Raw genomic sequence first — 23,417 nt, forward strand, 5'->3', positions numbered from 1 at the left:
TACCGCCTGTGTAGACGGTCAGGGCATGGATAGGACGTCAGGTAAGGTGTACCGTCCCCGAGAAATCAAGCCCCAATGGGGATATGAGTACGTTTCTTTTTAAGAGCATTTGTAAGAATGTTACGGTTTCACATCCTGTACATAGCATCTCAGTTACGACACATTAGCTCCAGGATAAAGATTTGGACAAGTGCAGGATCATGGTAAAGTGAATTCTCCCATCATGAATCTGTGATCAGTGTTTCTGACAGATGGACATCTTAATGCGAGATCACGACGCTTGATGCGTGATGTGGGGTGTATCGCAGAGAGGAAAATATTTTTTTACGATTTCCCCTGCATTGTACTGGTCCATTCACATAATCTTAAAGTCCACGGCCTAGATGTTCGAAGCTCTCTTAGCGCTAGGATAGTCGTGAGTACCATACATTAACATTAACTTACGACTATCTTACCGCTAAGACAGCTTCAAAAATGTAAGCCCTGTGCCTAGATTTTAGAAGCTCTCTTAGTTCGAAGATAGCCCTACGTTTATGTTGAGGTACGGCACTTAGGTCCGGCGCTTTTGATTGTAGCACGTTTCATGACACATGACACAGCTGCACATGCTATCTTCATCGGTTATTTTATTACAAAGACATCTATTACATAACACTGAGCAACAGTAAGGTGTGTATGTTTCATTGACTTCAACTTATAAAGAGTACCATAGATACGATGAGTGACACGCAAACGTGTTCGTATATTTAACAGTTAACATTTAACTTCAGTTAACCTTCTCAAAACATTATGAGGCTTACTATAAATGCATACATATACACAATAGCTTACACACTTAAGGTGACAATGTACATAATTACGTTTAAGAGGCACGTATATGCTTCATCAAGGTTATTATTTGTTTCGTCTCATTCAGGACTTGATATTTACTGTACTTAGTCATGTTCGTTTATGTGGTTGTGCCCCAACGGCCTGCATTGCTGACCATGTTAGATATATCATCTGGTTTGTCCGATCCACGCACAAGTTATCGTAATGTGTCTGTCATACTGCTGCTTGTGGTGTACCTCCGTATCCACCACATTTACTACAGTGATATACACATGGGAACATTTAACGAAACCTATTCCAGATTTCCCAACTCAATGATCTGAACAACACCAGACCGTGGACTTACAATTATATAAGTCCGGACTCTCTGCTCTAGCTTTGATACTCTATTTCTGTGTTGTGTGGTTCTTCCTCGTGGTCACACAGTAGGTTGTGTTCAAGAGACTGTGTGTTAGCATTGTTGTCGAGAGCAAAAGACCCCACTTTCACTGGAAGAGGAACGATCCCCTCTCCACCGCTTCCATCAATGCCCTCACAGATATTGGCGACATTATACGCCCTAGCAAGCAGCGCAGTTTTTAGTAACTCGTTAGAGTGTTCATGGTTATACCCAGGTGTTGTAGAAGTCTGTTTCCTCCTCTGCTCTCTGTGGTGCCTCCTCTCCAGAGCAGGCGATGGTTTAGAGCACTTCTTCCATGAACTCCCGGACGACATGCGGAAAGCTGCCATATCGCTCCTTCGGGTCTGGTGGTGTTTCCACAGACGTTTCAGCTCACCGTGGACCTGGCAGGAAATGAAGTGATTAAAGTCGTCATAGGAAATATATAATTTATCATCCAAAACTGTGATATCGCGTGTGTGAGATCTGACCATATCTCCTTGTAGATATCGCTTTGACAGTAGATTTTGCACAATACCCGCACAATGGTATGACGTCATGAACATGTTGACGTCACTTTGCTATGACATCGTTGCACTGCAAATCTAATCCCAGTGCTCTGTTCAGATATTTACATTTTTCATTGAAAACTAATAAAGAATGATTTTGGATGATGAGTAGAATCTCACCCTCGTGCCCACTGATTTCAATTATATCAACACTTCGTTGATAAAGGTAGAAATATCCTTGGCAAGCCTCGTGTATTTGTTACTTTTTCAATTCATGTTGATATATTTGATATCAGTACACACTTCGGTGAGATTCTGTATATACCTCCTCTTGTCCTGCCTTCTCATAAGATACAACGGACACAAATAACACGCACAAACCAGCGGTCATCATCGGGTCAAACTGATTTGTCCAAACTTCAAGTAAACTAATACGGACCACTTACCTATCTGTCATTTAGATAAAGCCTTGTTTCTAACAATCAAACGTCTGAACCACACAATCCAGTTACTGGCTGTATTACGTGGGTAGATATTACGTATGTGCATCCACTAAATCAGCAGGACACAATCCTACCAATGTGGTGGCCTTTTACGACACGTAATGGTTACTTGACCCCGAAGTCATACCCCAACATGCGATAACATACACTCAGAATTTAATGTTGTGTTTGAAACGTCAACCAAATCTGTGGATACTATTATCTATTAAGGTATGAACACAATCCACATGCACGGTATCAATCCAGCCAGATGCCTCGTAATGCTACAGCAACACTTCACAAGACATGTGTACATGTGTTCAAATGTGATTCTCATTTTACTGCAGCTTCACTCACCTCTTCATTTAGAAAGCAGAAGAGCACTGCCAACACAAAGCCCTGTCAAAAATGAAATGATCTGGGTCAGCACGTAATGTTATTCGTTATCACATTCCCTTTCCTAAACAATCTGGCAAGACTACAACTTGTAACTAACGACTAGACGTTTTGTATTGTTAAAGCATAATTTATCTGCACAGCGGCTTTACAAATCATTCATAATTGTTCCCTGGGAGAGTAACTGCTACAGTTGTTTGGAAATACGCGTGTCAAATTGTCAAGTGAGAGTGATTTGCTTCGACACCGTTTTTTGCAACATTCCAGCAACATCAGGGCGGTTCAAGCGAGAATAACTTCACAGTAACCCGAGACTTCGGTTGACGAGTGAATCCTTTTGCCAGTAGTTTATTCGTAGCTTTGCACCAGCATCACCGACAGTATCAATCAGTATTTCGTGATTTTGAATCAGACAGAGTTCTGATCTGTGACGCTTTTATGACGTTCTGTTATACTAAACACTTAGGAATCTGATCACATACAGAACACTTTAACAATCAAATCAGCTCAATTATCTCTTCCAATGTCTGTTTCAGAAAGGATTTTTTAAAACAAAAAACAAAAAAAGACAATCGCTTGAGAAAAATGTATTTCTTTATTTGTGGAATTCACGATTGTGAATTCGACCTTAAAAACCTGAATGCACCATTGGCGTTAACAGTGTGCGAAATAGTTTCCAAATTTGACTAGCCAGTCGGGATGATTATGCCTGAAGGTTACAAGCGTACAACATGATTCACTAGTCCTAGATTTGGAAGTGCACACGGGATTTATCATTAAGCTGCTAACATGATGATCATTTTAATCAGGCCAAAATCTTGCATGATTTAATGTGTGTTATAACTTAACAAATCGGAGGTAGTGATACATGAACAAATTTACATTAGATTTTACTAGCCAGTCGGGGACAGTGACTGTGACTGTCTTTGCTATACATGGACAAGCTAGCCAGTGGCTATTTCACACACTGGACGTGAGTGTTCCTCTGCTACCTGAAATGAGTTGTACGCCATTTCTATGTAGAGATGCGCCATGTTGATGTACTGCGTGTTGAACTCAGCAGGGAAAGCCACAAGAAACACAATGTACGTCACGCCAAACAGCGGAATCAACACCAGGATAAACTTGGCTAATTTCCTGTCCAAATAAAGAGGCAAGAATTATTTAATTTCGAGGGGAACTGGTCATGTCAAGACATTTTCCTTTGAATCGTAAATGCAATCGTTGAACATAACGCTTTTCTGAATGAAGTCTCACAGTTCATTTACTCAACATCATGACGTCACGTGTTGACGTCCGAATACCATCATTGTTTACAATATATTTCTGTAAAGTAGAATGCGGTGGAAACACAACTGATTCGAAATCTTCCAAGTATTGATAACGCAAACAGAATTTCATTCAAAACAAACGACATACAATCATACCAAAGACCCACACTGGTCGTCATATTTACCTGTATTTCGCCTTCCCGGCGCTGGTCTTGCTGTGTCGAGCACGCATGCATAGTATCCGGGAAATGTCGATAAACGATATGAAGTTAACCTGTAAATTAAGACACACGCGCAAGGCAGCAGTGTAACATATTCAGACGAGCCGATATTGCAGATGTTTATATCTTTTCAAAACATTAAAGTATAATGTATATGATGACAGTTTATTTGGTTTTTGTTAATAACGTTTACTGACAGTAACTTACAATAACAATCGCGACACCCGGGCCCTTCAAGATCCAGAAATAGTGTCGATTTTCTTGAATATTCCAACAGCTGAAAATACAACTTACCAAAGTTATTAATGAACATGAATGATTTATGTGAAAAGTGATATGAATGTTGAGAAGGGCTGGATCGGGTGCATGTATATCAATTATATATTGGTACAGATTGATTATACTCGTATGTTGGTACAGATTGATTATATTCGTATGTTGTTACAGATTGATTATACTCGTATGTTGGTACAGATTGATTATACTCGTATGTTGGTACAGATTGATTATACCCGTATGTACGGGGTTGGTTAATACAAACATGAATCATCTCACCACAGACTATGACATGTATCTACAGAGTTATTTCCCTTTCAAGGCATGACGAAAATTACTGAAAGTATACCTGCTCATAGTTACATCTTGAGGAACGACAGAGAGATATTAGTACGGATGGTTTTAAAAGCACAGAAAAAATGACAGTATAAGTAACATTTGATCTATTAATCTGCGTTAGACATTAACGCATAGAGTAATTCCCCTTTAACAGCGCCTTAAACATCACCAAAATGTATCTTGTTGATCTGTTATGTAAAGCTGAGCAAAGCGGTATTCAGGACGTACTGAAATAGTCGACTATGGACCAAACAAGTCAGTGACTGACATCGTGAACGACTGCCTCTTTAGTCTTTACTACCAGCAAAGGTTGTCTACGGTGTAACCCAGAACTCCAAAGACTAACCAGAATGTACTCACTATGTATTTTCATAGACAGCCTTCACAATAACCCACGGGATCAGAAGGAACACTGGCATTACTGAAAGGAATATACATATCCGTTCTTTAAACACATTTTAGCATCCACACATTCGTTTATGGGGTGTAAGGCTAACACGAAATTGCATCAAAATGCTTTAAAGACCATTTAGAGACCACATGATAACACTGTGGTCAATAGTATTCGCCAATAGTGGCAAATTGAAAAACTTGAAACGAATTCCATGATTTTGTATAAATAGAATATTTCCCTATAAGACATATAAGTGTTCGCTGAAGAAAATCCCCCGTAAGACTTGGCGTTTTATTGATCATGTTCACATATGTTATACCGCACGAGCTTACATGTACGTAAACTGCCGCTACAAATAGCAACAGGTCACACATTATGTCTTCTTTTATGTGCCAGCTAGACGTTCCCATGGAAAGGGTGTAAGAGGTTTTAGATGGATGAGATAATCATACCTTCTGCCTGACACTGGTGATAACCGACGCCAGTGAATCCTGCCGTGGTGTTCACCTATGTGCCAGTGCCATATTAATATTAACAATAAAACCCATGAGAGTCTGTCAACTCACCCCAGCCTAAAATAATATACATCTTTACGCCCCTCCGCTCCGTGGCAAGAGTCTTGTATATCAACATGTTGAGATACAGGCCTTCTATGAAGATCCACGTGATACTAGCTGATATGCTGTAGTTGAAGATCACAAACAGGAGCTTACATTGCCAGTGCTGAAATCAAAATGTCAATGAGCGGTTATGTCCCTTTCTGCTTTCAGCAAATATTACCCATATTTCCTCGCTCACTCAGTGCCAGGGACAAACCCAGATATGAATCTATGTATTGCGCAAGTACAAGTATGGAATCTTTGTGAGTTTGAACCTTCCTGGCGAAACGCTCTCTACCTGCCTAACAACTACTAATTATGACTCACATTTTGCGTTACTCCCTTTCTGGTGCTCCATAGTACCAAGACATATACGTGAATTAAATATACAACGCGTTATGCTTTAGTCTGAATTTCTGGTATTACTTACACGAACGACCATTATAATCTGTAATCAAGAGAAATACTTCAAGAAACGTACAGAAACTGTAAAAGACTGTTATATCAGGCCATGCTCCGAGGTAAGGTCATCAAGTCATAATTCTCAATGTACATGCATGCCTATGACCTATATACAAAACACTTACCGTTAATACCGCCAGCAGTTCAAAGATATTTAGAAGAATGGTATTTGTATTTTGGGTATCAGAATGTCATAATGACAGTTCTACATTTATCGCAACTCACTTGGCCTTCTAGAAACTCGTACGTCCCGTCTGACTTGAGTCTGACATCCATGTCCAGACCTACCCCTTTAAACAACAGATCCTTGAGGAAGGAAACTGATGCTCTTAGGATGAAAGCAATGAAAAGGTTGATGTGAAGGGTGTTACTCTTGCTGTGCATCCGTCTTCATGAAACAAAATAAAGACAACAGGCTAGAAGTACCATTGCAGCGTTGAATTCCATGAGAACATACCATGTTATACGCGGAAGTATACTCGAAAAGATAACAAATATACAACAAAACGCGGACAGTACATACCCATACATGTACACATTACAACTAAATGGTCAATATGCTGATTCGTAAAGTTAATGTAACATTGGCTTTGTCCAACGGCGACAGTTATGCAATATGCCATCCCTAAACTATTCAAATATAATATTTGAGAATTCATTTATCAATTTACCTATGATAATGGCATTGTGATTAACTGTTCTATTTTGTCTGATGTGTAACTCAGTATTATTATTACGATGGAACAGATGTCCTATAGTCTAAATATTGGTATTCACTGAAGACATGTTGGTCACAAGTCTTTGTCTTTGCTCACACACGTCCAATGTAGGTTATCGAACTATACATTGATCACACAGACCTTAGTTACCACGATCTGTCTTCCAGATCCTAAGGTAAATATCTGTGACAGTCATTTATTTTCAGCATATCGGCACAATACAGCTATTGTAGCATTAACAAACATAATACGTACACGACAAACTTCTCAATACAGCAACTCACAATCATTTCACAGAAATGTCTAGTCGCTGTCTTGTTTTTGTCTATGCATGGTGTTGTGGATTTGTTGTCATCTGTATCACTATTACAGCAGTAAGACTGAGAAAGACACCAGAAGTTTGGGTTCACACACACATTGTACCAAAGTGGAGTTGGCTATCCGACGGAACCTCTCCCTTCAACAATTGTAATTATCGGCGAATCCTTACGTGTAATCTTGAGATTGCGTTTGCACATTTGAGAAAGCACATGTCTGAATGAAGATCGTGTTTATATGGTAGTTCAGTCGGTACAGTTTCATAAGCTGTAATGTTTCAGTAAGAAACGTCGGCTTGTTAATGTATGACTACTGCTGTGCTTCTACTTTAGCTCACTGAGACGGAAAAAACTGGCGAAAGAAAAATATCGTGTTGTTCGTTTCAAATGTCACACTGCAAATGAACCTCCAAATGCTTATTTCAGGAGTTAAACGAGTTATATACACACGTTGATATGAAAAAGGCATACAACGTGCTCTACTAGGTTACAAAATTATGTCGAATGTCTTATGCTTTTGTTAAAGAAATAATTTCACACATGAAGGAATTACTGTATCGACCGGACTAATGACATACGTACACGTTTCTTTAATGATACATAATCTTTTTATCGTAATAACCACTAGCATAAATCTATTTTATTTTCTCGCAATACCCGTTTAAGAGACATTATCTATATTTTCTCTCTGACTTAATGATTCTATTTCCAGGTGTTATAAAAAGAGGGCCTTCTCTTTTCAGTTAACAAGCATATGTGTACGTTAGAAACAAGGTAATACTTCACTTCACGTACCTGCTGCTGTGGATGGGAGCATTGCCTCGGTTAAACCTGTCAGTTGTTGGCATGAGAACGGAAATAACGTAAAAACGGACAACTTTACAAGTAAATTCCGGATGAAAATATTTGACGCCATAAAATTATATTTGATAACGCATTGGAAAATATTCTTATAGTTAAGAATAACTTAAATAGTTTATAATCTAATTCTATCTCCAATGTAATTTTAACTGAAAACATAATAATAACGGACTCTAAAACGCCACTGACGAATCATTCCTTATACTGTATGTTCCTCCTTACCCAAAATTGACCATTGTTCCCCCTACGTGTGCCCAATACCCCCAGTGTCAGTGAAAGACCATATTGCATGAATTAATATGGCAGAATTAACACACACTTTGGTTATGAATGTATCATGACCGTTAAACACTGACGTTATTGTACAGGTCTTCCATGCCACATGTTTGTGACACCCACATTAATATGTATCATTATTATTTTTGACAAGGCTAGGATTTTTGAGAATAAGACAGCATGTTATGGATGTCCACTTCTTTATTATTCACACAAGGTTTCTGGGCTATTCCCTGCCTCTTCGTCATCCACCTAACGTCATCCACCTGACGTCATCCACCTAACGTCATCCACCTGACGTCATCTACCTAACGTCATCCACCTGACGTCATCCACCTAACGTCATCCACCTGACGAAGAGACAAGGAAATGCCCAGAAACCTTGTGTAAACAATAAAGAAGAAGTTGACATCCATAACCTTTTGTCTTATTCCTGAATAGCAACTTCTACATGCCTCTCAAGTACCTAAGCAAGGATTATTGTCGGGTGTATCTTGATATCGTGACTATAATGAGATTCAGCAGCAGCTGAAGTACGCATATCCTAGAATTTCGAAGCCCTCTTAGCGCTAAGAAAGTCGTAAGTTAATATTAATGTATGGCACTTACGACTGTCTTAAAATTAGGAGAGCTTCGAAATTGGTCCTGGGTCTGACTTCACAAAGAGATCGTAGCGCAAAGGTGATCACAAATTCCATACTTTGACACAGCGAGTAAGTGGTTGAGTTCAGTTTTATGCCGCGTTTAGAAATATTCCAACAATGTCACACGGGAAACGCCATATATGGGCTTCACATATTGTGTGCATGTAGGGAATCGAACCCGGGTGCTCGGCGTGACGAGTGAACGCTTATATCACAAGGCTACCCCACCACCCCTACTTTAGCCTTGACATACAGAAGTCGTAGCGCTGCGATCGTTCTGTGAAATGGGCCACTGTGTGGTAGAATTATAGAAAGAGAAAGACGGGAATGCCAACTTAAAATTTTGATGGTTAGGCTGAGGTGCGCATAACAGTCCAGGTGTTTGGATTGTTTACTTCCTTATGGCATATGATAGCCAGTGCGAATACATAATTTCAGTTTATATTTTATTGTTGTTGTTGTTACTTTATCCTTGATTCGACATAAAATCGACATGCAGGCGAAGGATGTCTAATAAGTTAAATAATTGGAAGAAAATTTAATTGATATTATGTTCTTCATCCTGAAATGAAATCACCCTGCTACGTGTAACGACGACCCATCACAAACTCAAGTGACACAAAACACACCATGCAAGACCAAAACAGTCTGGAAATCTCGTTCTGTGTTTTTTCTGACTTTTAAATTTCTGTGAAACTAGACATTGTGTTATTTGTATATTCATTTACGACGAGCATATCCATGGAAACACAACTCATGGAAACTAATGGGAACTAACTGTCGCTGTCACCGGAAGTGAAGATCCAAAGCTCTCGGCGAAATAACTGGTACGGAATCTATTTGTATTGGGACGCTAATCTCTCGAGTCATTCCTGCCTTTATCTATTTCTGTAGTATAATAGGACGATACCCAATTGATAAGGACATGTACTGATAACAAGTGAAATTGTCGCAGAACATTATGAATAAAATTGATATCATTTTCTTTGTTATTAATGACAAACGGAATTATCCCAAATAATTATGAATAAAAGTGATATCCTTTTCTTTAAATGTAGACTTTCCCAATGCAACTAATACAACTATCCGTAATATCGAGATTCTCGCATTTTCTGTAGCGTGTAATTTTCCTATTTTGGTCCTAGTATCCAAATTTCAAATTAGTATGTTGTCATGGCGATGCTTTGTGCAGATTGTCCTTAATGACAAGTCCTTGGCTGTATCATTCGGAACAACATGGATTTTCAAAGTCAGAATCACCCTCTTCCAGCATATGGATTACAAGAGAATCAGCTAAAATTCATCAGTGGTCTTGCTGGGCTGGCATGCTATGGTTCATCGATGGGTTATAGACTATTTTCAATTGTCAATCATGGATCACTCACAGGATAGTACACCTGGAATATTGCGTGTCATTAAACAACATTCCCTCCCCTCAATTCCAGTCTTATTCTGACCTGCAGCACAACATGATGACGACGGCGACGATGAGGAAGGCGACGGAGACGCTGTAGCCGATACTGTACATAAGCCGCAGTCTGGCAGCGTTCTCCTGGAAACATAGACTGGTGTGACGAAATATAGTTTCTAACAGTGCTAGTGACAGTAGCCACTACACAGAGACCTACGGCAACGAAATATTATTGAGAACATGACAATAGAAGTAAAGATCTACAGCATTACCGGGGCAAGAACATATCAAACGTCAACGCTTGATAACAACCCGCCGTGATAACCTGCCGATTGGATTCTACTCATGCCAGTAATGGTTGTCACCTCAGTCCTGTTAACAAAATTGAAGTGGATAACACGCATTATTGGCATAGGTATAGTTGTAGACAGGATAACAGACCAAATTAGGCCGAAATATATCACTTTGCGATACAAGCACCAAAACTGGCATGAATTCTCTCCACGAACTCCCTCATCAGACAACAACGTTAGCCTATAAAAAATCCAAGATGGCCGCTATTTTTCAGCCGCCACTGTTATACAGATATGTTTGCATAACCTTATCTTTTATATTTGATTATCATTTTTGACAAATGTTTTACGCCAAGATATCTAATTCCACTTTAGTTTAGCTTGCAGATCCATGTTTTATTTGAATTTATTTTTTTATCTGAATATGGAGGTGAAACGCGAAACGTTTTTAGCGTGGCTGAAAATCAGTAAAGACAATGATTCTTGTACATGTCTCCTATAGTAAAAAATGAAAATGAAAATCCTTTGTGACATCATTTTAACATAAGCTGTAGGACCCTTCGCCTTGTGCCAGGAGCACCATCTTCAGTGTCAAGACATTTAGTACGTCCGCGACCTGGTAAACCTTGATACTACGTGTGTGTAAACAGTGAATAATTTTTTTTAAAATATTAATATATGTACATGGGAACAGTGAGTATAGTTTCAACAATATTAATACAAAAGTAATTTGATACCCATTTTATTCTAATGAGGGGCATTATACCCAGATGGGAAATCGAACTCTGGTCTTCGACGTGAGGAGCGAACACTTTAATACTTAAGGCTACCCCACCGCCAGCCCATGGCAACAGATGAACTTTTATACCTCAGAGAAGATTTACGACATTTTAAAGAGTCATCACATTTAAATGACCTTCGTACAGGTGATTGATGGTCTGTTGAGTCAGTCGGCAAGACATCAATATCAAAAGTACCCGGGACGGGTGGGTAATGAGTTGGTTCCGGGTATCCGTCTCAATACCCAGACCCGTTATGATGACTAATACATCTAGATTAAACAATGTAATATGTTATTCTTTCAGGATGAAAAGATTGCATTGTCTCTGAAGATTTACATACTATTTACAGTCACTTCTTTTGACTATAATACACGTACAGGGTTAATGTACTCTGAAAAACCTCGAAATTTTAGCCTTGGAGCTGAAAAAATATATATATTGACAATGCCATATCTTGCAAATTTGATGTCAAGAATTAACATAACGGGTATCTGGGTAGGGTAGGGTAATAGGGGTGGGATACTCTTGTAGAAAATTTTTACTCGTCCCAGCCCTAGCAAACACAAGTGAAAGGTCGGCTTAATCAACAAACCGCATGGAACTTGAGATCGATGGTTGGTTTTGAGCAGGCTGAGAAGTTAGTCCAGGTGTGATTCCTCTCCGGGGACACAAACCAGGTGCCATTGTCTGTACATTGCCTCGTGGCGTTCTCTGTAACATGGATCAAACAGAGCAGCATGTTGAGACTGAGTGAGGTGTGTTTTATGTCGTCGCTCTGATATATCATAATCGAAAGATGTGCTGCGGGCATATGATTGTCGTGTATTTATAAGTGAAATTTGTAGTAAGGGCATTTTGATAACCTTATCTCCAATGTCGGTTTGTGAACGGTGCCCTGTTCAGTGAACCTTTACTCTTCAGAAACGTTCAATGTATTTAACTTTTTAAGCCATTTTGACTATTTTTCTGTAATATTGGGGACAGGTGTCTTAAACTTCACCTAACAACCCACATCATACGCTGATCGTGTTTTCAGTTCCGAAGTCGGTGTAAGATCCAGCCACAGGGCTGTGCCGCTTCATGAGCTTGATATATATGAGCAACTGATATACTCAACCAGCGTAAACCCAAATAGTGGCACTCTGTCTATAAAATGAAACTAGTTACACTGTTATCAGCTTCTGCGATCTGCCACAATAACCAGCTGTTGCTCAGAGATCCCCCATCGCCATGCGCTGTTGTGGCCTCTGCATAAGCTCAGTGGTCTCATATATCATTTATCGAATACTCGTGCTCAGACTCAATCAGACCAGATTAGCCTGGCTGTGATATGATCTATACGTGGTCATACATGTCACGACATTATCAGAAATGAGCTTGACCCTCAGCATAATTTCACAAAGAGACGAGCCTACCGCCACCTTTGACTTCATAAACTGACATAATGGACAGGGAGGATTTGTTTGAGGACAAGAAGAATCACTAGGTTGAACAGTGATGGGAATTTGTGGTGTTCCTAAGCAAGTGGATGGATCAGGAATGGTTGAAAATAGCAATAATGTCATTTTGGCTTCAGACTTCGTGCTCGAATGGACTTCAGTATGAATCTACTTAACTGCAACATACCGTTACGTATAAACAAACGCAATGAAAGTAATAATACGGCATATATATGACACGTCGGTAATATTATCATATGTCTGCCAAAGGATAATGCAAATGAATGAGATATAATTAAACGTCAGTATATGGGAATAAGTGCCACATAAATTAATGTTCATATCAATCCATCATATACATTCTTAATTCAATGACAATCGAGAGGTCAATAATTATTTCCGGATTCCGACCACTAAATACGATCGGTAGAACCCTTCTCACATCCATTTAAAGTCTCCATTATGTAATTCTGACAAAATCATGAATAGATACTTATCATCATCAATATACCAGGTGTCCCACCGAAACAAAAGTAAAGGCTAGTCAATTCTTTTGCCCAATTTTTAAAATAAAAAATACAACCGGGAAATTATGTCATATCTAGTTAGCATAATAGGTTTAACGCAAAGCCATGGTGCATACAGCTAATCAAGACACAAGATGTAAAATTACCAATGAACTGAGTGTCTATCTGTCCATACGTAAAATGCATCAAAAGAAGTTCGACCAACCATTTACACACATCAACAGATGATATACAATTTGTTTAAAACTCTTAAACTATGGAACCATGCGTACTACTATTTCCACATCAAAAGATTTCCTTGAAAGTTTCATAAACAATAAACACGAAGCTATTTGACACTGCTCGCTTCATACAACAGCCATGTATGTGTTATTGTAACGTTCAGCATGGCCATCCACTGAGACTATTCCTCCAATGACCCGCAAACGTCTACAGATAAGATTACATAGGCAGGACAGGGCCATGTACACACCATAACTGCTCGCATTGATCACAGCATGACAACACGGACCGCATAACTGAGAGGCTAGGACTATCACATTACACACTTCGATGCCCTGACTGACTTGATGGAGAAGTGTGTGGGCAACTAATGCAGTTCATCATTGTGGAGACGTGTCGCATCTCATACATTACAACATCATATACATTGTTTCAGACTCAGTCTGGATATCAGTAAACACAGATTCAGATGATATGCAAGATATGCATCCTACACCATTGGGCGTTTGATTTTTCAGAATTAAATTTGAATTGCTATATAGAGACTGGAAAATTGCATCGGGCATCAAATTATTAAGTTGAGCGGATTAACGGATATTGCATGGCTGTGACAATTTGATGAGGCTGATGTTTCTATTTCCTGTAAAAATTGAGGTCATAGTCACAATTCGTCATATTAAATGATTTCACGTCATTGCCGATGTTGCGTGAATTAATATTGTGGGAATTAGTAATGTTGTTGTTTCAAACATGTTCACGGTCAAATTTAGTTCCAAGTGCTTGCTGCACATGTTCCAGTCATATATGAATGAGATGTTACCTCTTGAGTAACGCAGTACATAACACTATTCTACAAGTACGTGTTCATTTTCTACGATGCCCTGTACATGATGGAGCAGAAGATTCAATGATAGAAGTTGTAACCGGTAAAACACGAAAAATATAGAATAGTCACCCTGTATGATCATCCGTTTGATAGGCTAGTTGCTGGGTACACATTCGAAGCCGTAATATTTGTAGCATGTAGGAAGCAAATAAACAGTTGAACGATGCACTTAACATAAATCTTTACGGTAGTCCCGACTGTCACAGAAGAACATTAGGCGCCCATGTACTGTGGAGGAAGAATTTGTTACAGTATAGTCTCCTTGATGTTGTGCCGGTGTTGTTATAACGGATAAGTCACCGGGTGCTGTGAAATTCCGAACTATGTTGTGGAATATGATTTGAATTTGAGTTAAGCTCACTGAGATTATAATACTGATTAATGTGTTCACTCAGTCGGTGTCATACAGTACATACATGTCTTACAATAGCTAGTATCATTTTCACAATGGTTCAATCCCAGTTAAGAGAGTTCGAATGCAAGTTCCTAAACCTAAACGTAGATACTTATATATAGCAGACATTTAATGGACAGTCCATGTTGCTGTTGTGGATATCAGACTGAAAATGCCCTACATTATTTTTTCACATGGGATAACTATATTCAGATACGAACTAATATGTATATTTTTACTAGAAGTAATCACATGGATACAATTATGAACGGACACACAGAACTTACACACTGTGAAAAAAAACAGAAAATAGTTGAATCCGTCCACTAATTTATCATCAAGACACAGCGCTTTTAATTTTCACAGAAAAATAATTAACTTAACTTAACAATAACCTTCGAGAATGGAATAACAAGACGCTGACGGACCCAGAAGAAATAAAAGCATGAAGGACTGGCATGGGAGGTAATTTAAGATTGTTGGAAAAGCCCACCCCAACGTTTTCGAGATGATAAAATTCTTGTTGGAGGAGCCAAAAATAAATAAACTGTAAAAGCTGCAATACAGTTCCGACCAGACACTGCCCCCAAAGAAAAAGAGATATCAAGACCTTCAGAAAGAACTGTCCACCCTGGAACATATTTATTTTTTATTAGACTAACGGTTGGTATTATGGATATGTTGGATTACTTAGAGAGGGTATCTCATGAAAGGGAACTTGCTTAACATAATGTAATATGTGTAACATGAACTGTGACTCAATAGTGATATCGATGCAGTAATTACTTAACAGTCAGAACTAAACTGTACGTATAATAGAATATATATTTGTTATTGGTAATAACGTATATATATTTGATACATTGATAATTTACATGATATGTTTTATCTTGTGAGTAATAGTTAAAACACCAAATACTAGGAAATTATATCATGAAATGTTATATATCAGTTTAGACCCATTTCATTTCTTTTACACTTCAACTTTTCAAATCCATCTTGTGCGTAGTTGTGAGAGGTACAGGCTACGATTGAATGTCTGAGCTGATTGCCTGGAAGACGCTCCGGTGTTTATTTAATCAGACGAATAAAGATCTTAGTAGTTTTGACGACTCTGACCCTCAAAATAAATCATGATCTGTGGACACACAAACTCCCCTTTAAACGTTGAAAACATTTTAGAAGTAGTATAGTTGAAGGAAAACCAAGGTATATGGATAGTCAGCTTCTTTATTACAATGGGTGCGACGTTTCGATAACACCGTTATCAAGCAAGTCTGTTCACCGTTATCAAGCTAGAAGTTCTCCTTCTCATTCAACAGGCAAGTGGTCAGTTTACGGCATTCTTAGCAGGCACACATTTTGTCCAGTGCCTCTTGTTCTCTTTGACCACAGACTGAGCTCGTGCGGAATGCCCACTGGAGTAATTAGCTGAGCTCCATGCTGTTGAGATACGTCAGAGGTGTGGCGTTTTGTGTTAAAACAAAGGATCGTCTTCTGGTATTCTGATCCGTCTTGAGTACCCAGTACATAGCAAAGATTTTGTACCGAAACTGTAAACTAAATATTTACCCTGGTCTATCAGAGGTGAATACTCAGGAATCTACAATGACAGACACAACAGTGGCTGAGAAATATATGGTTTGTAACATGTGTTCAGCATATGGCCGTAACGGTGGCAACGGTCAATACATGTCTCAGCAAAAGGTCAAAGCCATATATTGTCACTGTGTGTATTCATGTATTCAATATAAAGTCACAACATATTGTCACTGTGTATATTCATGTATGCAGTATATAGTACACATCATATTCTCACTATGTATATTCATGTATTCAGCATAAACGCATAAATTATTGTCACTGTGTATACTCATGTATTCAGCATATATACCTAACTATATTTGTCACTGTAAATACGCTGTCACAGATATAATGATATTCATTATATGAAAAGTTTAAATAAAATAGTTTGTAATATTTAATTGTCATTTGTGTGGCATGCACAGCATCATGTGGATATTTTGTCACAGTATCTTATATAACTGTAACCTCCATTACAACTATCTTCAATAATCAAGTATGGTAATGTCAAGTTACTCACGATTACTTGTGTGTATAATATACATCTGTCTGTCTGTGTGTGTGCGCGCGCTCGTGTGTGTGTGTGTTTGTTTGTATGTTCTCCTGAAGGGTTACATGAAGGCTTTCCTTTATGAGATTTCATTTTTGTTCAGTATAGTTCTACACTGTGTCGCGTCTACCATCAACATATGGTTCATGATATAATGGCAATACCACATTATCTCCAGCATAAGTTGTATCTGAAGTAGCTGGTGTCACAACAGCGCCTTCCTGTTCAAATCACTGCATCCTTGTTTCCGACTACAGACATTGATTGCCCCTCAAATGCTGCTTCAAATAACGGGATTGCTGAAGTAAGTAGCAGCATACAGATGCCTCCGCTGACTCCGTAATATGTTTCTGTCAATCAAACTTGGTGGTACTCACACATAAACATCCTCCACTTTTGTCCAAATGTATGTAAGCAGTGGGATATCAGTATGCAGTAAAGTAGCATCACATGGGAGAGTGGTTCAATGGTAGTTTGTAAGTGCTGGCAGTACTCCACACGAGTAGGTACAGCTAAGTAATTTGTCTGGTTTGGCTTATTGGTGAGATTTTCTTCATCTTAACGGCTACAGAAGCTTGGTAAAAGAGTCCTTCGCAAGGACATCCACTGTATTTGTTGCTTGTCATGTTTCATTTACTTACGTTAACATTGAATTATTTTCTGCCTTATTAGTTACAAGAACAAGTTAATATAAAACAGCTTGCATTCAAATTTTTACTTATTTCGTGTGTCAAAATTACACAGTCTCGACGTCATTAATGCATATGTAACGGACAAATATTCATAATATGAACATGTGTCTCAGTGGTGTTAGCTATGTGGACACTCGTACCGTGGTCAAGAGCACGTGGTGGCATCACTTTCTTCCATTGATCCATTCACATAATTTTCTCTTTAATGTTCAGTTCATAACTCTCGGAACTGTTTCCGAGAATAGTGAAGGCTATGTATTCTTTTGTACTACTGTTCTATATCATGTTTAATATCGGTTTTCAATTCGTATTTGTGGAATGCCATTGTTATTTTGATAATACATAATTAATTAACCATGGTGCTTCCCAGCAGATATCGCTACACAACAGCCAGACTATCACTTTATATGTTGACACCACTCCATTGGATTTATAGTTGGACAATGGGAAACTTTCGATAATCTGCACAACATTTACTATCCTTCACGGGGGCAGACCGATTCATGTTCAGGGATGAGGGAATGCGGGTGGAAGAAAAAGTAGACAAAATCTAAAATCCCACGAATAAGGTGCCAAACGGTCGTGATAGAAGACTCAACATTGGAACAGCTATCCTTGACGTATACCTTATTCTCACGACATTAATTTGCCATTCTTTAACGGTCTTCCGCAGCGTCCTTGACTCACCGTTTCTGTTGAAACCGTTGATGTAGTCTGGGCAGGGCTGAGTGGCGATGGAGCCGGCAGGAGAAGCATCCCAACATAACACGTCATCCCACACGGCTTCACAACTCGTCGCTGGCTGCTCGAACTCATAGCCTCATAAATAAATACTGACGTCATAAAGTCCGACACTTAAGACATTGTGATGGCACATGCATTGATGAGACTGTACAGACATCTGTGATTGCCAAGAACACTTTCAGTTAAAACTAGCCACCGTTATCAGTAACAAATTGAGACGATGATTGAAAGTGTTGTTCTGGTCTATCATCACTGGTTTAAACAAGTATTGATATCATTATATTTCATTCCATTCCACAACTCGTAAAACTTCAAGGGCCTGTGTATATGTGTACTTGTATTTTGAACCTAAAGTTGGCTGTTTCTTGGCCAATGTTTTGTTTTGTTTTTTCTGGTCATGTTTTCTTCGTGTCCGACCATACTGAATCGTCGTAGGTTAAAAGGTGAAAGAAACCACGTGACCTGACAGTCACGTTATAAGACTATGACAATAGGTTCAGTGCCCCCATGTCATCGCCAGTAGTTCGAATGACTCACTGAGTGCTTCCCGACCATGTACGACTTTACTTTCTGCTAAAATATCATTTTGTACGTACACACTGTCTCAGATACAGGACACACCAGGACACCCTTAATTTTCATGAAACACTTGATCCATTCATATCATGTCAGCCTTATTTATGTCCTGTCACGCCAAATGCATATTGCCCGGGCCCATAATGGAGACTGGTTACTGTCTGTCTTTGATTACATGCAGAGGGACTACAGAAAAACTAACCTTGCGTGGACCTGTTCTCGTGTTCCACCATCTTCCAGTAACACGCCACTTTCGCCTTCAGCAACAGTCGTTTCTGCTCCTTCTCCGACATGACGTGCGCGATCTGAAATAATTGCCGTGTATTTAACGTAATATACATCTCACGTGTTAGCCCCCTTTAACTCAGGTCAAACGTTATTTAAGGCAGCGGTAAACACATACGACACCGCTCTAAATGATGTTATATAGCATGTAACTTACAATTTGACAATTACAACATCAAGCACATCATCAATTACAGTCTGTCTCTTACAAGATGTCAAAAGACGGTACTTGATTGCCGGATTTGACGCTTCGTATAAACGTGATAACAACTGATGGGCCCGTAGTGTCTACATACTGTGTGATACTGCCATGAGGAACCGTTGCATAATTTTTAGTGGGCTAAAAACACCAAATCACCGGCGTCAATCCGGGCATGCAACTACACGCATAGAGACATGCATGCATACAATCACAATCATTATTTTGATGAAAAGATCTTCAATAGGACGTTTTTTCCATGTTCAAGTCAACAAAAACCTGTCGTTGTCAAATTTAGGATTCCTTCTATTGAATGGTTGGTTACGTTTTTACTAATTACAGCTCTTCCATAAACTACAGTTTGTCTAGTATTCATTTCCATCACCTTTCTACCTCTTCGGCAGATGATGTTGTCCTTTAGCGCTGACGTTTTGAATGTAAGAAAGCTATTTAGAAAGATCACACACACCGTGTTTAAAGCAAACTGTAAGCTATAATACAACGGTCCGGATCAGAAGATCCACTGATCAACAGCATGAGCTTCGATCTACACACCTGGGATACGATGGCATGAGCCTCCCATGTCAACAACCCTGAGTACCTGGGGTTCCTTTCAAGAAGCAACCTTATCTCCCATTCTTTAACATTGCATTATGGTCACCTTAGTGACTTGCGTTCACCTTAGTGCTTTGTGTAAGAATGTCTTTTACGACAAGCATGGGTAGCTGAAGACCAATTCTAACCCGGATCTTTACTTTTACGTTCATAGGATGAGCTGATATAACTAGGACCATTAGGTATCTTTTCAATAAACAGCTAGTTATATGCATATCATATATGTACAAACGAGACCATAGTTTACCAATTTTAAGTTTATACAACACTTGTCAGGTATATAATAAAGAATAATACGAGCGCTCACTTTCCAACATAAACACAAGCTTAAAAGTAAGGATAAGAAATAGCAAGCAGGCAAATATAACAGTAAAACAACAGGTGTTTAAACAAGATAACAGTTTCTGTATCCGCATTTAATCACTATGACTCTCCACACAAGGGGTGGGCCTTTCTTTCGAAGGAACGTGTGATAGGTGCTGTAGGTTGAAAACAAAATGTTTATTATCGCAGCCTGGTCGCCATTTCCCCCCACAAAACGTGCATCTCGACTGAGACCATTTTAACATTTTATCGTTGAAGACTGTAGTGTTTTGTTTGTCTTGCTGTGCCTTTTTTATCCTTTTTTTCAATTTTCATATTTTTGCTTACCGCCACAATATTCAAGCAGGGTTTGTAAACAGTCGAGACTGAACCAGACAACCCAGTGAATGTCGTAACGCAAATTGGATGCGCTCCTCGGGACACAAATGGTTTGCCGAGAAAAGGCTATACGAGGGAGCTTCACGACTTTGTCTAATATTGGCAAGGATTGTGCTGATAATCAGAGTTCGTGATACTTTGATGATAGGTTCAGCCCAAAGGGCAATCCCTAAAATATGTGTGTCAAATGTACCCTGTAAGGGGTAAGATAATTCATCATACAATCTCTGTTGTTATCGATTCGATAGCCTAGCTCAGTATCGCTAACTAATAAATATGCAATGACACCAAACGTATCGAGACCAACGCATCGAAACGGTGCTTTTTTTCTAAAGAAACTAACAAACTATTTGAATACACTTCAAGGAGGTTCCTAACGTGCCACGGTGTATCTGAAACGAACGTTTCTGCTAGTATTTTCATACGATAAGAGAGGCGGTCCTCTGAATCAATGTGGTCTTATTCTTCCCAAGTATGTGATGTCACGTCCTGAACGTCCATTGTAAGAAAGCAAAGCTAAACAACACTGAAAGTATGCTCATCATCGTTTCAAAGATGCAGAATCTAACCTACTCCTACTGTGATACCCTACAACACTGTCCTTAACAGACTGTCAGAAATGTATGCATATTGTGTTCTCACTTTAATCTGGAGTTAGAAACACGTCCAAATATGGCCGGTGCCCAGCACAGCGTAAGGGTATGTATCTTATAATGTTTTAATTCATCATCAGTGATGTTGAAATGGAGAAAATTACTTGCTCTAGTCATTGAACGTCAGATGGCCATAGATTTGGTCAGATGACTGACCAAGGGACAGTGTCATTAATCAAGTCATTTAAGAAGAAAACTAAAATTCATTTTATGTATGACTCTACTTCTAGTCTCAAGACAAAAGTCAACTTGGTTTATTCCGCTCCTTTTACAGGGCAGTACCGGGTTCACTGAAAATGTGTGTGTATTCAGTACTGGCATGGTGAGGTGGATGTTCTCCTGTTGGAAGCACTCATTAAATTCTGTTTGTGTTGTCATCCTCAAAAAAGCACCTCTGAAGATCCTCGTTAGAATGGATGTTCGGCAACCCATGTTTGTAGTTTAAGGCGACTAGCGGAAGCAGGTGGTAAGAGTCGCTGACTTGGTCAACACATGTCATCGCCTAGATCAGTTGCGAAGATCGATGATCATTTTTCTTGTTGCCCGGATTGTCTGGTCCAGATTCGATCATTTACAGACCGCCGTAATATAAGTGGAATATTGCTGAGTGTAGCGTAAAACTAAACTCACTCACTCCCTCATCCGGAAACACGCAACGACGTCCAGCTGGCACTACATGTAACGCCAGGCTGTTGTCACAGTAGCAGTGCCCAGTGACACGTCCGTGAATAACATGTACAGGTGTCATCACAGTGATTCCATCCCGCATCGTTAAATGACCTCACTTCCCAAAGCAATCCTGTATGCACAGGGAGGTCCAACATAAAACTTGATTCATACTGAAATATGATGTTTTCACAACGGCGACTGGCCTACAGCAGTAATGTGACAGACGGCGTGGGCGCCAGGCTAGTGATCCAGCGGGGTTGAGGTTTCGGGGTCGAGCCCACCTGTGACCGGGTGAAAAAACCTTGGAGTCAACTTTGTGTGCAGACTCTTTCAGTATTGTCACAACCCCTAGTGTGCAATACACAACCCTGTGCACTTAAAAGAACCCACGAATCCGATGGTATATGACCAGATGGTGTCCACATGAATACGTGCAAACGCCTAGTTGCGGGCACAGCAACGTGCGACTATGTGTCCCAGTCCACCCAGCTGTGAATGGGTACCTCGCTAGGATGAGAGAGAGCCTCAATAAACTCGCTGCGCCAAGTGCCAGCAAGAGTTGTATACTGCACAGGGAGTTGAGATTGAAATACGATGTGCTGTTGAGATTGATATCCAGTGATCGAGGGAAAATACCAGCGCCTTGAGCATGCACTGGATATGTGCGGTATATAAATATCCGATATTTATCTACCGATATCTATTACAAGAGGATGTCAAGGATGCAAGTTCCTGATGTGAAAACCGACTGCGAATCGTCTGTCTATTCACCCCTTATTTTGGGGACGCTCATTTGGAATGTTTTAGAAACTTTGGCCACAGTTTCGTAACACGTTCAAGGTCAACGCTTTCATCGACGTTATTTGTTTGTTGGTATCATACTTGTTACCTGTCTTGTTCCGACTTCCAATAAGCAAATTGCATGCAGCCGTTCCTAACGTTAGGGATGATGCAGTTCAAAACAATAATTTAAAACAATATCAGAACAACTTTCAGCCTGGTCTTTATCACCGAATTATACAGCAACACTATAAATCTGGAGGTTTACCCCGACCATGTCCACGTGCACATTTTCAAAAACGCTTGCGAGTTTGTCGTGTTTGTACAGAATTCATAACTCGTTGTGGAAGACTTTTCTGAATCCATACACAGTCATACTATTTGCTTCTCAAATAATATCATTCTAAAATATAATATCCTCCAATAGTGTTAACAGTA

At 39.4% G+C, this 23,417-nt stretch overlaps 1 protein-coding gene across 1 annotated transcript; it reads right to left on the bottom strand.

Moving 5' to 3' along the window:
• Window positions 1-613: 613 nt before the first annotated feature.
• On the bottom strand, window positions 614-19,375 carry LOC137256230 (secretin receptor-like). The gene is made up of 12 exons (XM_067793954.1): window positions 19,279-19,375; window positions 18,444-18,575; window positions 12,055-12,173; window positions 10,434-10,528; window positions 6,385-6,547; window positions 5,665-5,821; window positions 5,065-5,125; window positions 4,297-4,366; window positions 4,054-4,142; window positions 3,590-3,734; window positions 2,559-2,600; window positions 614-1,614 (listed from the first exon to the last, which is right to left on the bottom strand). Exons 1-12 carry the CDS (start codon window positions 19,367-19,369, stop codon window positions 1,204-1,206), a joined length of 1,575 nt encoding a protein of 524 aa, XP_067650055.1. The 5' UTR covers window positions 19,370-19,375; the 3' UTR covers window positions 614-1,203.
• Window positions 19,376-23,417: the final 4,042 nt, after the last annotated feature.

The sequence above is a fragment of the Haliotis asinina genome, chromosome 11, assembly GCF_037392515.1.
Source record: "Haliotis asinina isolate JCU_RB_2024 chromosome 11, JCU_Hal_asi_v2, whole genome shotgun sequence".
NCBI lineage: Eukaryota > Metazoa > Mollusca > Gastropoda > Lepetellida > Haliotidae > Haliotis > Haliotis asinina.